The sequence below is a fragment of the Sciurus vulgaris genome (assembly GCF_902686455.1).
Source record: "Sciurus vulgaris genome assembly, chromosome: 10".
In the NCBI taxonomy this organism is placed as follows: domain Eukaryota; kingdom Metazoa; phylum Chordata; class Mammalia; order Rodentia; family Sciuridae; genus Sciurus; species Sciurus vulgaris.
In genome coordinates, this window is record NC_136470.1 from 43,260,523 (window position 1) to 43,278,438 (window position 17,916).

At 36.7% G+C, this 17,916-nt stretch overlaps 1 protein-coding gene across 1 annotated transcript in view; it reads left to right on the plus strand.

Moving 5' to 3' along the window:
- Positions 1–315: 315 nt before the first annotated feature.
- The window catches only part of NSUN3 (NOP2/Sun RNA methyltransferase 3), a 68,266-nt gene continuing 50,665 nt past the window's right edge, over positions 316–17,916 (plus strand). The window contains 3 exon segments of the mRNA XM_079155923.1: positions 316–658; positions 1,680–1,789; positions 12,917–13,260. Coding sequence (XP_079012049.1) covers positions 647–658; positions 1,680–1,789; positions 12,917–13,260 — 466 coding nt within the window. The 5' untranslated portion in view covers positions 316–646.

The window sequence follows — 17,916 nt, forward strand, 5'->3', positions numbered from 1 at the left end:
CGAACATGTGGGCATTTACTGTCCTCCAGTCTCTGTGCTAAGCTCTTTACATGCGCATTTCAATTTAATCTTTTGACATGTCCCATTCTAAAATGGAGAGATTATTCGCATAGGACATCCTGGGTAAAAGCGTGGTTTCCTTTTCACTGCATTTCACAAGCTAACGGGGCGGGGGGGCGGTAATCAGATTTAAATTAATTCAGGAGCTAGCTTCGCCTCTAAGGATGAAAATGTTCATAAAACATAACAATAGTGACAGATTCATCCTTTATCGAGCCCACGCACAAAGATAGTTCAGCAGGTTAAGCTACTTTCTAAACACCAGTCGCCCAAGACCTCTCCCAGTGCGGGGTCACGCCCCTGGGCGTCAGTGCAGAACTCTTCAGCAGACTCCGTGGCCTTGAAAAACCCGCCTCGGCCAGTTACCCTCAGAGCAGCCCGGGGCGTGCCTCTCGCGGGAAGTAAGCCTTGTTGGCGAGATTTTGAAAGTGCAGGTGATGTGTAGAATATCGCGAGAACTTAAACGGGAAACATGCGGCTGTAAAAATTTCGGCTAATACCGGAAGTCTGGCTGTTCTTATAGTTCGCTGGAAGGTTTTTGATGTGGAGTGCTGTCGACTGTTTTCTGTAAACTCCCTGCAGGATAATGCTGACTCGGGTGAGGCCCTTGAGCCCTGCCGGGCGCCTCTGAATGGAACAGATACTACGCGACCGAGGAGGCGAGGGAGTGGGCGGGATGCGGGAGCTTCACCTTTGGCTGTCCTTTTGCGATATTCGGGATTCTTTGGCCTAACTGTTCAGAGCCCTGGTAATGTGCGTGACTTTTGCCTTGGATCATTCCCTGTTCTTTCCCAAGGTCTCTTCTCAGTCCCCAGACAGGAGGTTCCCTCGGAGTAGAACGCATACTTCTAATACTTGCTCACTTCAAGTTCCAGCACAGTGTAAGCTCCTGGAGAGCTGAAACTGTCTTCTTTGTCACTGTCGTATACTGACTCCTAAAACAGTACTACATTTTATTTGGTCCTTTATGAATAAACGAAACAATTGCAAAACGAAACAATCGCAAAGTGTTTAAGAAAAAACAAGTGACTCGTTTCCCCTTGTTTTGGATTAATTTTAAGTTTACAGGAAGGTTGCAAAGAGAGTACAAAGATTTCATGGAACTTACACGAAGTTCCCCTTGATGCTAACATCGATGATGGCTTTTAAAAACTAATTTTGTCTCTTTAGACATAATTTCTTTTAAAAATATTTTTAGTTGTAGATGGACACTATACTTTTATTTCGTTTATTTAGTTTTTTTTTTTTTTTTTTTTTTTTTTTTTTTAATGTGGTACCAGGGATTGAACCCAGCCAGTGCCTCACCGTGCTAGGCAAGCGCTCTACCACCGAGCCACAACCCCAAGCCCTCGACATAATTTCTTTAGCATCATTAGATTCTCCTTTAACATTTGCTTCACGACTGTATTATAATCACTTAGAGAAACACTCCTTTTGCATAGGTAGGTAAACTATCAACAGTACGGTTTTGTTACAACTCATATATTGCTCCCACTGCAAAACCTAAAAATCTAAAAACAAAGTGTTCCTATTTTTATAAAATAAAAAGTGTGTTAATATCGAGGTTTAATAAATTTGTAGTATCTTCAATATGTGTCAGCAACTTTTTCTTGTCGTAGTTGAAAGCAAAATCAGAGGGGAAGCTTGCAAAACAGATTTGCAAAGTTGTGTTGGATCATTTTGAAAAACAGTATTCCAAAGAACTTGAAGATTCCTGGAATACAGTGAGGTTAGTATAACTCTTCTCTTGATACTTTATGGTAGAACAGTGGAAGTAAAATATGCAGTATAACTTTCTGGGTGAGGTATGCAGTGAGGATAAAAGGTAAAGAAATCTAAACTTGGTTGCCCTCTCCTACTGGGACATAGGAAAAACCAAGAGGAAATAGATTTAATCATGGAATAACAAAAAGTAGTGAAGAAAACTTTTTATAACACTAAGTAAAAATTATACTTACATCTTGAGCAATTGAATTGATCAAGGAAATAGGATTACCTACAAAATTAGTTATACTGTAACAAATGTTAAAACAGTTGGTAATATTTGACTAGTTTCTGAAATTCAGGAAATAATATAACAAAATTTTAAAGCCAACACTGCTTTATCTTAGGTAAAGTCATGCTTTATTCCGTAGTCTTGATTTCTTCCCTGTTATTTATGTGGTTAGCTCTATTTTGAACAGACATACACATGTACATACATAAATACAAATTCTTTAAATGTATTATAAGGTCAAACATTTAGAGTATAAAAGGAAGTGAGAATAATTTTGTTTGTACCTTTGGTGAGCTTTGCTGTTGATCAGGATGTTACTGTGTGGGTTGAATTGAGTGCCTCATACTATAGATTTAATGCCCCAGAATACAAAGAGTAAGATAGTCTTTATATCCTATTCATCTAGTGTTCTTAGGGGATGTGAGATGAGAGGCATGGTTGTAACTATGTAAACTACCAAGTTGGTAAGTATTATAATAAAAGTAGACAGAAGTACCTTGTTTTACCTTTCAGAACCCTAGAGTACCAGTGAAAATCTGAGAAAAAGCCAGGTCTTGGTCTTGGAAGAATTACCTTGGATTAAGGAACCAGACATTTTCAGCTGAGGGAAAGTGGGGGCACTGCTGGGGGAAAGTTAGGGACAAAGGCCCAATACAATTTGCACTAGGCAAAAAGAAAAGAAAAGTCTAGTGTTCTAATACAATTTTTGGACAAATTAAGCTCTTTAGGAATCAGTATAGATGAAAATGTATGTTTTTGTTTCAAAACTGGATTTCAAAATGGGTGTTTCAAAGAAGAAAGAATGATTAGTGAAGAATATCCTATGTGCTTATTATATGCCAAATAATACTGACTTAAGTGATGCTCAGACTAAACCTATGAGATTTGTTTTCCATTTTTCATCTAAGAATACTATAGAGTTTAAGTAACATGCCCCAATTCACTTGATGTAGGTAGCAGAATTGGGATTTGGTCTGAGATTCTCAGACTAAAGACTTCCCCTTGCTAACTTTTTTTGTAGTCTGCATCTCATACCTGGGATGTAATTTGGCATACTTGGATGATTAAAAAAAAAAAAAAAAAAAACTCAAGAGGTGTTTTATTGGCAGACTTTTAGTTATCTGGCTACTCATCCCCTATAATGAGTTATTTTTCTATTTAGTGTGTTCAGACAGACTTATAAATTATTATTTGACCCTAAACAAAATGAGCAGTGAACCACAAACACATTTAATTAGCTATGCCTTCTGCTTCATCTACCTTTTTGTTTGGTTTTCATGGTAAGTTAAGTTTTGCATAAACATGTGCTAAATTTGCCATAGACAAAATAAAGGTTTTTCTCATAAAGTAGTCTGAACATAGAAGATAGCACAGGGAATAAGAACAGAATTACATATTTTTGTTTTATAACTGTTTATTTGCAAGACATAATATAGTCTATTTACATCCAGGGGGAAGTGGAATGCTTTTTTTCCTATCTAGACAATAATTTACTCTGTATCTTTAATTTCCTATAATACTGTTAAAGATTTAGTATTTATTTTAATATTACTGTTTTGTAATTACTTTTCTTGCCACGTCCCTTTGGGAAGTCCTTTAAAGGTGAAATTTATCCTGGTTCAATTTTTGCTGTCCATGTTGCCTGCATATTCTCTTTCAAGGAAGTTATTCGTGACATGAGTGTAAACTTTAATCAATGTGTTATCATGTCAAATTGTGCTGTTCTTTCCAAGACTTAGCCTCATATTTCTTGAGTGTTTTCTAGCAACTAAGTTGTCATATTCAGCAAACTCAAAAGGATGTTATTTTTCTCTTCTAAACCTATATTATCTTTTCTACTTGCATATTCTATCTCAGTTGAAGACATTACTTTCAATCCAGGTATCTCCTTTTTCCTCCAGACCTTCAGTACCTTTGTAGTAAACAGTAAACCTTCCTCAAAAGTAAGTCTGGCATTTCCACTCAGCTTCTGGGAGATGATCTCTAAGTCCTTGGAATGTCCCTGTTAAGAACATCTTTATTTACCTATAGTCTTGAACCATACCTAATAGTCTTAATAATGTAACTTACAGTGGGGGATATAGACCACAGAGCTCAGCCTCTGGACGGACTGGAGACTAAAAGTACTCTGAGCACCAGTTATGCCTCTATAAAAACTGGACACCAGGCCTGGGCTAGGACCTTGGTAGAGTGCTTGCCTGGCATGCGTGAGACTCTGGGTTCAGTCTCTAGCACCACATATAAACACACACATACAAAAATTATTAGGCAGTGAAAAACACAAAACAACAGCAACAACAAAAACTGGACACCAGTGTTTAGTTGAACATCTCTGGCAGTATTTCTGTGCATATTGTTGCACTTTGTTGCTAGGGGACAAGTTAGCCTTGTCCATGTTTCTAGTGCAAAGGACAACTAGAAGCTTTACACTTTTGTGGACTCTGTACCATGAGTCTATTCCTGTGACTGATTTTAATTTGTATGCTTTTTCTGTAAAAGACTATACCTGTGAGTTTAACAGCTTTCAGTGAGTTCTCAATGCCCTGGGATAATCATGCTTGAGAATGGTCTTGGGGATCCCTGAAATTTCAGTTTGCGTCAGAAGTGAGAGGGGTGTTGGTGACTCCTGAACTATGTACTGCCAAACACCATTACCCTTTCTCTATCAAAATATAAAATGGTTACTGAAGGTTGCTGCTTCCTCCTGAGAAATTTCTTAATTTGGACCTCATTTTTAACTCTACTGCTTCTATTTAATTAGGCCTTCACCATCTCTTACCTGGCATATTGTAATAGCTGTTGTCTCCCACTTTTTATATATTTTTTTTTTTTGCTTATTTTAGCAACTACTTTTATGGCACTTTAGAAATAATTTCAATCTTCTGTACAACCCTCTAAGGTAGTTCTTTCCATTTACAGATAGGCAAGCTGAGGCATACAGAGATTAAGTAACTTGCTGAAGAATACATGTTCACTTTTAGAAGAGCTTATCCACTGTGCCATGCTGCTTCTTGGTATTGCCATATTCTATTGTATCACTCCAAAAGTACCCATTTTTGCTTCCTCCCTGTCTGCAGTGTTACATTTGGACCAAAGATTTTATCACAATTAAGGAGGCTCCTTCATGCTTTTGGTACTAGATATGCTGTTCCTTCTGCCAGGAATGCCTGCCCTTTTCCTCTGTACAGTGATTAAGAGTGTGGGTTCACATCCCATTTCAGCATCTTATAGTATTTGACCTTAGATAAATTATTGAACATCTCTGTACTTCACTGTTCCCTTTTGGAAAACATGAAAAAACAGTATCTATTTTGTATTGTTACTTGAGAAGAGAAAGAAAATTTATTCACTTACACAAAATTTCAGAATATTAAATGACATCTAATAAACCCTCAATACCCATTAGCATTATATTTGTTACTTTTATTAACCAGTTCATTAATCTTTCCCCTTTGTGTTTTCATTGCATTGAACTGGACACAGCTCTTTGTCATTCTCAAGATTTTATTGTTATAGTTTACAATTTGTATATTTCTTCCATGACAAGAAAGAACCAATATCTTGGACAGGCCAACCACTTATTCACAATTTAGGGCTTATTTATGTCCCCGGCATGTGCTATGCACTTAGGATACATAAATGTACTATATACATATTCTGCCCTCAAATATACGTATGAGGAGAAGATTCATTGGAGATCTTTATGAACTTTGAAAATTTTGGGTGCATTTTGTTGAAAACAAAACAAAAAAGTCCGAAACATTTCATTCTGGTCTCAATGACTCATAGTTCACAGACAAAAGAAAGGGAAATTATACACCTAGATAACATGACCAGAATTTGTGAAGAGGTATAGAGGTGGGTGGTTAGGAAAGAGAGAAAATAACTAGCATTCAGATTTCTATTTTGTTCTATGTTGGCTTTACATATACTTTCAACCTGTGACTTAATAATCTGTTTTTCTTCTACCATTTGTGCTGCTGTGAAAGGTCTGGGATCTCATCCCTGGAAGTGTATGCAGTTCTGTAATATAGGGGGATTCCTTGTAACCAGTATTTTTAGACTTTTGTAATCTTCACCAGAAATACAAACTCTCACCCATAACTTCCTAGCTGAGGTACTGTGGATAACAAATCTGCACATAAATTGCCCTTGTATGAGAAATAATAAAGAAACCTCTCCAAGAATAAGTAGTAAGTCACCAATTGATCATTAGAATTCTGTAGAATAAAATAAAATGGTTTGAAAATATACTTTGATGCATTTCCATAAATTAATTTCTTTTCTGAACCACACTTTTAAAATGATCTTATGAGCACCCTCTAGTGGATAATAATAGCACTAAAACAAGGAATTACTATTTTTTAACGATGGAAATTTAAATTGTTTATGTAATTGGGTTATACCAATTGTTCTTAATCATTTCTAGATAAAAACTTTTGATCTCATTATATAGAAAGTTTGAGTGGAGAATAGAAGAAAAGCATAATGTCACAGAAAAGTTAAGTGAAAAATCATACTATCAAATAACAAATGTCCAGATATGCAATTTTCAAGATTTTAACTTACCTGATTTAATTTTTTAAATGTTTGAATTTTGTTAAAATAATAATTACTAGGCTTCAGGTGTAGATGGAACACACACTTAACATTATTTAAAAGACCCTAGGTAAAATTCCCAGCACTAATAATAATAAATAGTAATTAGTTGAGTACTCCATGAATAAAACTCTTAATTCTGTTCATTTACTCAGGGGCTTAGGCCTAAGGCGTTTTGTCAGGGAGACAGAGAAAGGTCTGAGCCCCATATAAACCAGTTGGGGAAGTGGTTAAACAGACAGTGTGACTTTGGCTATAAGGCATTAGTATAATTTCCTTGACTTTCTCAAAGCTCAGTCACTCCTGTGTACCATCTGTTTAGTTTTACTTAAAACATTTGTCTTTATCTTTACTTAACATTTTGTTTTGTTTGTTAGAAATTTAAACATAAACTAATTTTATATCATCAATAAACAGATGTGCCTAGCATATCGTCGATGCACACTGTGTATTTAAAAAATGAATGTATGTTGGCAAGAAGAAAATACTGACTTACCAGTTTCCATGTATGCCCTTTCAGAAAATTCCTTACCTCCCCACTGTACCTAAGCAGGTATTTGTTCTCCTTAGCCAGATAGCCTCCAATTCTCCTTTCCTCATTTTCACAAAGAAATGCACACCTTCACCATTCTGACTTTTATACTGCATTTTTTCAGGATGCCAAAACCTCCATGTGAGGAATGGGGGATGTTTCTCAGTGGTAGTGTACTTGCCTACCATGCTCAAGACCTTTGGGTTCAATTTCCAACACCACAAAAAATCAGACAACAAAAGACACCTCCATGTGCCAAAAATACTGAGTTGTCCATGTTTTAGAAAGTTACTGGCAAATTCTTTGACAAGTCAGGTAATTTCCAAGTTTTGCTTTCAGCAGAAGTAAAGGAGTCATAGTTGAGTTGTCAATTAGTGAGTCTTATAAAATATTTTTGATGATGGGTCACTAAGTGATTTGGGGATATAGCTCAGGAAGAATTTAAAGTGGGAGACATTGCTATAGCAAAATACTTAATTCTCATGTACTTATTTAAGCTTTGTATAAGAATACAAAATAAGAATAAAATTGATGTTGAACTCTGATTTATCCTAGCAAGAAATAATATTCATCTATGGATATATGAAGACAAAAGCTCATTTCATTATATTTCCTATCAATTTTTACTTCTTATGTTTAATAATTACATCAAATTCATAAGTTATTTTGGTCAATTTTATACTAATATTTTTGATAGCTGAATCCCAAAGTTATCATTTTAACACCACAGGGAAAATAAATTTAATATACATGCGTTTGTGTGTTCCAGAAAATTGTGATAGGGTGATGTAAAAAAAAAAGGTAAGTTTTCAGACATAAAAATGTATTGGATTAAAGTTATAGGGAGAAGTTGAATGTGAATAAAACAGGAAAAGTAAGAACATAAAACTTCTACCTATTAAAGCAGAGTTAGTGTTTGAATTTTAAATGAACACTGATTGTCATGACCTTCATGATGTTTACCCGGTTTCCTCGAACTTGGACTGAGGGGATTAGAAATAAGAAATAAAGACTCAATTATAAGTAGATAGCGGGGCTCAGTGGGCAGGTCATGCCTCATGGGTCTGACCCCAAACAAGGAGTGAGAGCCTGCATGCTTTATTTTATTAGCAAGTACATCAAGGGGCTTTATTGTGAGAAAAAAAAATTCTTCAAGATAAACAAAAGTGAGGTTGTGAGGAAAATAGCCTAATTGGTGGCTTATCAACTTGAGTAGTACTTCTTCCATCTCTGACCAACTGGCACCTCAAGGCTATTTGGACACACTGATTTTCTTTTCCACCCTGAGACAGCTGCCTTTGAATCCAGGGCTGTTTGAATTCCAAGGAAAGCAGAATCCTCTTTGAGCATGGAGTCAGCAGGTGACTGAGTGGTCTCAAATTGGTGAGAAATCACTGAGAGTTCTCAGAAGAGCAACGCCTCTGCTTTGAGATGGCTCTAACAAACCCATAATTCAGTCATGGCTCCTGACACTGATGGTTATCAAAATCACCCTGATATTTAGATTACACAGATACATATTTTTTACATTTTCATTATATTGTTGTGGGTGATCCAACCCAGGGCCTCCTGCACACTCTGCAAGTGCTGTTCTGATGAGCTACATCCCCAGCTCACTGGATACATTTTAAAAGGTAACCTAAGCTCAGTGGTAGAACACTTCTCTAGCATATGAGAGGTTAAATCCTCAGCACCACACAGCCCTACAAAAAAGAGGCATAATTTGTATTTTAAAATGTTGGTTATTTTTTTTTTTTTTCAGTATATAGAATTTGCATCCTTAAGCATATAGTGAAGGATTTTATGTCAACTTAAAATGTGTCATAGTTTTTCAAAATGGTATCATGTCGGGGTCTTAAACCCCCTCGCTCTTCTCAACCAGTGATAAGGGAAAGGGGGCACTCCCCAACAAGGTCAGGTTGGGAAAGGTAGGGGCGACGCACCCAGCCCTCCGGGCAGAGGACAATCAGACAATCAGGGAGACCAGTCACAGCAGAACTCGTTTATTGAGGAAGTCACACAGCTTTTATAGGGTGGAGGCTAGGTGGGAACCAATCAGCTTAAAGGTCAGCAAGGCATGGGGGGGTTCACGCAGGTGAGAGTCCCATAGGACTATATGGCATGCAGGAGCTGATCACACTCGCGGAACTGTTGTTAACCAATCCCTGACGGTGTTCCAATTTATCGTCATTAACTTCTGAAACCACCTTTGAGACCTTGATCTTGCTCACTCGCCAGGGAGTAAGGAGTCAGCTTGAGTTAGTTAACGTGTCATTAGTCCCAACAGTATCAGTGGATAGATGTACTAACAAAATATTTTTAGATCACTTGACGTCGTGGGTTCCAAATCTGCTGGCTGCTAGTGTACTTTGGAGACCAATAAATGGAGCAGTTTCAGACTCCGTAATCAGGACTCTGAGGAAAAGCCCTGTAGTGGCACCTGGCTGATGTCTTCTGGAGTCTCCTAATGTTTCTTGTCTATCATAAAAACTTTGGGGTAGAGTAGTGTTGAGGCAGGCCCAAAATGGTTATATAGTTAGGCTCCCTCACTGAGGCTTCTGGTTATATTTTTCTTGTGTAACCAAGGCCATGAATCGTCTGTTGTGGTCTGTATGTGGTAAGGTCATGAATAATTGATTCAACCTAAGTACTCAAGGTCCTCAATATTTGTTTGCCTGTTGGCAGTTTGCCTTCTTTCTTTGACCTTCATATTAAAAGGGCCTATGGAGAAGACTTGGGGCTAAATGGAACTGCCTGGGGGCTGGATAGAGATTGTTGCCACCTCCAAATAAAGGATGACCAGTATTCCCACCGTGTATCACATCTTCTTTCAACTGCTAGATCCCTGAACATTGCTTCCCAGGTCTGAGCCTCAACCTCTGCCTGACAAGTAGTCACTGCTCTTCCAGTCTCAGGATAGTAGCCCACCTAGGACAAGCATGAGAGGGTATGTCTGTATCGTGGGTTGATAGAGGGAGGTCCACTGTAAGTGGGTCCCTGGGGAGCTGTGAGTCCCATTTTAACACAGCTGTGCTTTCTCAGGGCTAGGAAGCACCATCCTGGATAGCTTCTATAGTCTTTCATTGAGATGGTCGTGAGACAGCTGGCACTAGGGGCAGGTAGTGGAAAGCTATTCCCATTGTTATAGACAGTAGGTTGAATTCAGAGAGGTCAAGGCCACTTGTACCAGGAGAAAGTTGAGGTGAAAATTCTCTGTGTACCACTAGTGCTGCTGTACTAGGGTCTTACACAGCAAACCACTCATGTTAGGCTTTTTTTTAAAACCAGCCTGATTTTATGTCATATTTCTCCTTGCTAGCAACACAACCTCAGATAAGGTGCCAAATCTCTGAAAATCTCACTATTGTGATGGTTATTTAAACATGCAAAGTGGAATTGTAAATATCTGATCAATAATTTTGATTAATAATATGATTAGGACAAGGTGGAGCAGGTGAATTGGGTGTTAGGTGTAAAGGCTTCCTTGTGGAGAGAAAGCTCCCTGAGGAGAGAAGAGGTAGGTAGTTTAGAGAGGAAAGGTCATTATAGATGGAGGGAACAGTATATGCTGAGACTGGTAAAAGCTAAAGAATCTTGTTCCAGAAAATTAAAATAGTTCTGTAGGGCTTGATGTAAGTCATCAGGGATCAAAGCTTTGTTTGGTCTAGTTGTTCATGAATGAGGATAATTTCTGAAAATTTTTCCTCACTGCCATAAGTACATTTAAAAAATCTGATCGACATTTCCTATGTTAAAGTCTTAAATAGTCTTAATTAGTGGCTTCACATTTTACAACATAAAATTTAAAAATGCTAGCCCTTGATACTTGGTTCATATAATTTTCTGCCATAATAGGCTCCTAATTCCCCAAAGGCACTATTCTCTCTCATACCTATGCTGCTTGTATTGCCCTGCAAATTTTTTTCTCATTTCTTCCAATTAACATATTAGATAATATACAAAAGTCGATAGTGTTTCTAAACAAGTAGTCCTCTTAATATGTTCAAAAGGAAATATATAGAATTAATAACCTTTACTCTGAGATCTGAAATAAAACGTGAATAAGTGAAGAAACTGTGTTCGGATTGGAAAGTCTAAATAAAAGTGTCAACTCTCTCCAAGTCTAATGCATTTAATATAATCCTACTCAAGGTTACTATTAACTGACCAACTGATTTTAAAATTATATTGAAAGAATATATATATATATATATATGAAAGATCTGAAGAAAAAAGAATAATAAGTAGAGATTTGCCCTGTCCGATATTAATCAGTGAAAGTGTCCCACCTTTTGTTAGCTAAGAGGTAGGCACATAATGTAAGCCAAGTCATTCCAATCTGTATACATTAAATTGGTTCTGACCATTTCTCTGTTACATGTGACTCAGGCTGGGTATATTTTCATCCAGTGTGAAGGGTAAGATTAAGGATGGACTTTTGTAAGATTTACAACAGTTATATTCACAGATTTCCTTTTGGGGTTTGTTTTAAAGCAGTAGTTACCCAAGTGTGATTCGGGGGATCAACACCATCATTTTTATAGAACACTTGTTAGAAATGCAAATTTCATAGAAATGTAGATTTCTACCAAATTTTGGACCTGCCAAATCCAGGTAGGGCTTAGCAGTCTTTTTCTTCTTCTTTTTACAAACTCTTGATACACACTAAAGTTTGCAAATCCCTTTCTTAAGAAAGAGGTGGTCATCTTCAAAATACTTGAAACCGTTAAGTCAGGATTCTATTGTGCACCATCCATGACAAATAAGAGACAGTGAAAATGGAAAGCAGCTCCACATAACAGGCCTAAATTGAAATTCACCTGATTTGCAAGAGTCACAGGTATTAGATTTCAGTCCAACCATTCCTCATAGTCACTTCAGGGTGAGCGCAGCTGGAATTTATTTAATTGACCATGTTTAATGAGGCTCCCAAATAACTCAGAAAGGTCATCTAGTAAATAAATTATTTACTGCTATATCATTTGTCAGTTGATGTGAGCTTGAGATTGTCAAGAGATCTAGTTATTGGGCCAAATACAAATTCAGGAAGGTAAAGCTGCTGAAGGGAAAGCCTGTACCATCAGTCCATAAGTGATTTTTAAATCATCTTTGGATCTGACTCTTCTGAACCACTCATCACCTCATTAACTCCATTACTGTAGAGTTCACTGTAATTAGCTTTTCACACCTTTTATCCTCATCAGATAAAACTTTAATACTCATTTCTTCAAACATTTTTATGATAGTGCTTTTTCCTCCAATATTAAGTCTCTTGTTTTAAATTTTACTTCTAAATTTTGTTTCTTTCCTTGTGCACATAGTAATAATCAAAAATCTATCACTATGTAAAGGCAGGCCATGTTTTTTGGCAAAATGTTCTATAGGGAAGGTTAAGCCTGAAACTATACCTTCCTGGTGCAGAATATAAGGGGCCACAAAAAACTCAGTATTACAATATTTTAATGAACAAAATTAAAAATATAATAACAAAATTAATGAAAACATTTTTATTAAAATAAAAGCTTTAGAGACAGGTTCATAACATGAACTGATTGAACCATATCAGGCCTTTATGAGGCAAAAGGAAAAGTCAGAAAAGATTGATCCTATCTCTGAAATTCCCAGATAAATGAAGTATAAACCTAGAACAATGGTATATTTATATTTGCCAATATAAAATGGCATTGGTGTTTTTCATATTAACAATCATTTTTCTTTTCTATTTCTAGGGATGTATTGATATCTCCATCATTGTGGCAATACGCAGTTCTACTCAATCGATTCAATTATCCTTTTGAACTGGAAATGGATTTACATTTAAAGGGCTATCACCTACTCTTTCAAGGATCTTTACCCTACTATCCCAAATCCCTGAAGTGTTACCTCAGCAGAAATACAGACCGTTTGCCTTCAGAAAGACACCAGTTTGGTAACCTGAAAAAATACTATCTCCTAAATGCTGCTTCTCTTCTCCCAGTACTGGCTCTGGAATTAAGGGATGGGGAGAAGGCTCTAGATCTGTGTGCTGCTCCTGGAGGCAAATCATTAGCACTGCTGCAATGTGCTTGGCCAGGTAGTGTGCTTTTCTTTCAGTGACTAACAAATGTTTCATATCTGTATGTTAAAAATTCATTGAAAGTACATGGTATAAGCAAAAACAACCAATATGGTTTTGTCACCATAATAAAAATATAAATAACCGGCATGGAAGCTGACCTTAAACAGATCGGCAAGCTTTCCTTTATTCCACGGTGAAGTCAATCAGTCAGGCACTGGAAGGGCTCATTTACTGTGTATGAAAATGGCCTTTGGTTACAGAAGGCATCTGAGTTTTATAGTTTACAATGAGGATCAATTACTGGAGACTGAGGCAAGATGTGTTGGTTTGGACAAGTCAGGAAATAAGTTGTAAAAAGCCTGGAACTTATTGTCACTGTGAGAAGTTTAGAACTTCGTGTTCATTGATTATCTTCCTCCCTCTGGGGCCTATTATTACCCAGAGCTTCACTATTTGCTTTTCTCCTTCCAGGATTCATCTGCAATGGGACAGGGTTAAAGTCCAGGGCCTAGCATTTCAGTGTCTGCCTCCTCCCTTTAGGATCCTTTGTGGTTGTGAAGGGATGAATGTTGCTTTTGGTGGTGATGCTTGGGATGAACCCAGGAAGGGATGAAAGTTTGCTTTTATCCTTCAGGGGCCCATTGTTACTGGGAAAGGATTAACTGGGAGAGGTTTAATGTTTGGTTAATTTCCCTCCCTCCTCCTGAGCCACACCATCTTTCCATTTTTCCTAGAGGCTGCCTTATAGGAATATTATTTTCCATAACCCTTCACATGGGAAGAAATGTAAGATTAAGTTTGCAAACTTAAGAACCTGAAAACCACAACACTGTGGACAAGAATGGAAACATTACCTGAAGAAATCAGTGTAAATAACATCTTTTCCAGTTTCTTAATCCTAGCAGATAATTGGGAACAAAATTTCAACATTTCGTGAACACAAATCTACCAGATATGAATATGAATGCTGAAAAGCCAGTGACATAGGCTTTTTAAAAGTTTATTGTTTACTTTGTCTTTTTTTTTTTTTTTTGCTGCTGGTAATTGAACCCAGGCCCTCTTACATGCTAAGTAGTGCTCTACTTTTGAGCTACTTGTACTTGAAAGTCTTGTCTTGAAATCACTTTCATACTTTTCTGCAACAAAACATACATATTTAAAATTATTTTACTGTACCTAACCAGCAGAAATATATTTTTTTAGTCAGCTTTTTTACCACTATGACCAAAAAAATCTGACAAGAACACTTTTAGAGAGGGAGAAGTTTATTTGGTGCACACAGTTTCAGAGGTCTCAGTTCATGGACTGCCAACTTTATTGCTCTGTGACCAAGGTGCGGCAGAACCAATAAAAGGGGATGTGAAGGAGAAAAACAGCTCGGGGCATGATAATCAGGAAGCAAAGGGAGCTCCACTCAGCAGGGACAAAATATATACCCCCAAAGCATATCCCTAGTGACCTACCTCCTCCAGCTATACTCTACTTGTCTACAGTTACCACCTAGTTAATCTACTCAAATGGATTAATGCATTGATTAGGTGAAAGACCTGAATTTTCTTTTATTGCCTACACAAGAGCTTTGGGGGAATACCGCATATCCAAACCATAACAATATGAAATAATATTAATTAAAACATTTGAATAGTCTTATCAGAAAAAAATAGAAACAGGTGAAATTAATTGAATGTTATTCTAAGTAGTATTTCAACATATGATCAAAATAAAAATGTTTACTGAGATGGAGATATTTTACATTTGTTTTTTACAAGTCTTTGAAATTGCTTACTTTACAGAAAGCACATTTCAGTTTGGACTGACTACATTTCAAGTGCTCATAGCTACATGTGGCGAGTACGGGACAATGCAATAAGTTCTTTTGAAATGATTTCATAACTACTTAGTTATTGTTACTAGTGCAAGAGTGATATACAATTTTATAAATGCTTATTAAAAATAAGTCCACATTTATTGTCTTCTTTTTTTTTTTTTTTGTGGGATCTGTTGGGGATTCAACGTAGGGCCTAACACATGCTAGGCACACTGTCTACCAATGAGCCAGATCTCCATCAGTAAATATTTTCTTAATGAAATAGATGGTACTTAAAAAAAATGGATTCAGATTCCCTAGATAAATATTACTTATTGCTGGATAAGGCAGAATTCAGCATCAATTCTGCTTGGATTTTATTTGATGGTTTTATTTTTGTACATGTAAATGTTGTAGTTCACACAGAAATGGTGGGAATGTATTATAGTGACTTCATTGGTACCTTAAATTCCTTAATTATGGTCCCAAATTACATACGAATCTCTCCTTAAGCATTATTTTGATATCTATTGAATGAGCACTATTTAAATTCCTCTTTTCATTTTGTCAAAAGTGAAGGATTTGAAGTGTTTGATTGTATATACACACACATACAGAGACATATATTATATTATATATTTATGTTCATTTATATTTTCTGGAGATAGCTAAACCCTGGTACAATTTGCCTTATTATTCTGGATGGGCATCTTGTTTTTCATTTTTAAAATTGGTGAATGGCCATGTGAAAGGAGATTCCTATTGAGAGTTTTTTTTCCTCCTTTAGGAAGTTCATCTGAAAATCAATTCTTTTGAAATTATTCAAGTCTCTGTATCCCTTAGAAAATTATTATGTGTACCCAGGACATGCATATTCCAGTTTGAAGACTGCTATTTTATTTCTTCCTTTGAGATCACCCCCTGTTGAAAACCCCCTGTTTTTTAAAATTTTGTGAGAAATGAGGATCCAACTGTACTTGGCATTGGTTTGAATATATCGAATATATCATGTCACAGCAGAAGTGGTATCTCTGGAAGAGGGTACAAGGATTTTCCAGAATTCGACTCAGGGCCAGAAGGATCCTTGGCTTATGCATCATATATATGCTGACAGCATGTGCCAGTCAGCATAGACAGGCATTTATTTAGGAAGTAAAGAATACATACTTGAGAAATCAAACCATCTGGAGAGTGAGAAGTGTACTTTTGGGGTTCCCAACTCTCCATTTAAAATAAAATGGGTTAGGAGTGGTTATGGGAAAGTCTGTGAGGATAATATCTTTCTGGTTATCTTAAGGCAGTTTGTAGTAATCTGATCATTCTCAGAATTGTTAGGCTTGCGTGACCTTCATTATCTGATCAGAAGATAACACTGGAAAGTCTCCTGAATTATAGGTTCCTCAAAATGTATCTCTCTCTATATCTGCCTCAACTATTTATTGGTTGCTAATTAGCAACGTGTACCCCATGGCAAGGACCCTGAGGATAATGGGTTGTTTGCAAGTAATATAACATATCCTACTGATTAATCCAGAGCAGGGCCAGAATGACCTTGAATAAATTACTTTATAAAAGAAAGCCTGTGGAGGGCCAGCACATAGGCTTAGTCTATGGAACTGTCCCCTTAGCTTCATGTTTTTACTACTCATGCCTGTCTGCTACCTATCAGAATCATGCATTATATGGAGTAGTTTTTACTTCCACTCTGAATTCTTTGACAGTATTTTTATATTGGTCATTACAAGATTATACTCATTAATTCTGAATATAGAATTTTTAGTATAAAAGCTGGAAGGGAAACCTCAAATTTGGGAACCATACTAAAGAGATGGTATTTTAATCTTAAATTATCCTCATTAGTAGGCTAAAATATTTTACACATTTGTGGTTGTGAAATCAATTTGATTGGGAACCCAAAGGTAAACTGGTATATTCTAGGAGTTTGAAGTGGAGAAGAATCTGCCCTTGGTGTAAGAAGTACCCGTTGTTACACCAAGGGCAGTGAACTATAGGCAGTGTTCCAAGTAAAGTAGCTTTTCATGTAAAGAGGACTAATGATAATGGTTCACTAAGAAGTACAGATGTCTTCATGCTGATACTTAAAGCCCAAATTAGGTTAACCACAGTGCTGGAATTTGGAATGCTGAAGAAATGCTAATCAAGCTTTTATAAGCAAAACTTAAATGTTGGCTTCACTAAGTGTGCAGTTTACACACCAATTTTTTTTTTTTCAGATTCATACTAGCAAATTATTCTTGACAAAGAGACTTATAGCTTTGAATGATTAAAAATCTTAAATTTTGGACCAGTTGAAAAAAAGAGTCCACTTTTCTGTTGGTCCACCTGCTCCCACCTGTTAGCATGGTGATGAATTAACTGACCATTGTTTTTTTTTTTTTCTTATTCCAGCCTCTGTAGTGCTCTGCTTTTTTGTAGAAAAGAAGTAAACAATTACGATCCTAACGGGAAAGCATTAACATAGGAACTATGCTTGGTGGAATAGCATTGTCAGCTTTTTTGCTGAGGGTTGTGTCCCTCCTGGAGTGAAATTCTCCTCACTGTCAGTGATATGTTTGACCTCTGGTTAGTCTTTCCTAGTAAAAAAAAATCCAGAAAACTCCTTTCTTTGTTTAATTTCCTTTGCTCTCCTTCCTGTCCCTTCATATCTCTAGTCTTTGTACTTTGTACAGGGTACCACTTTGCACTTCTTCTCCTGCTAACTCCTTTTCTTCAAGTTTTACCTCAGGAATCAACTTTCCTGGAAAACCTTCCTTGCACTTCCTGCATTAGATGTACCCTCTTTGTGGTAGTAATAAAAGAACGATCATTTTGGTCATTGAGTCAAGAGCTGTGTTATTCACACT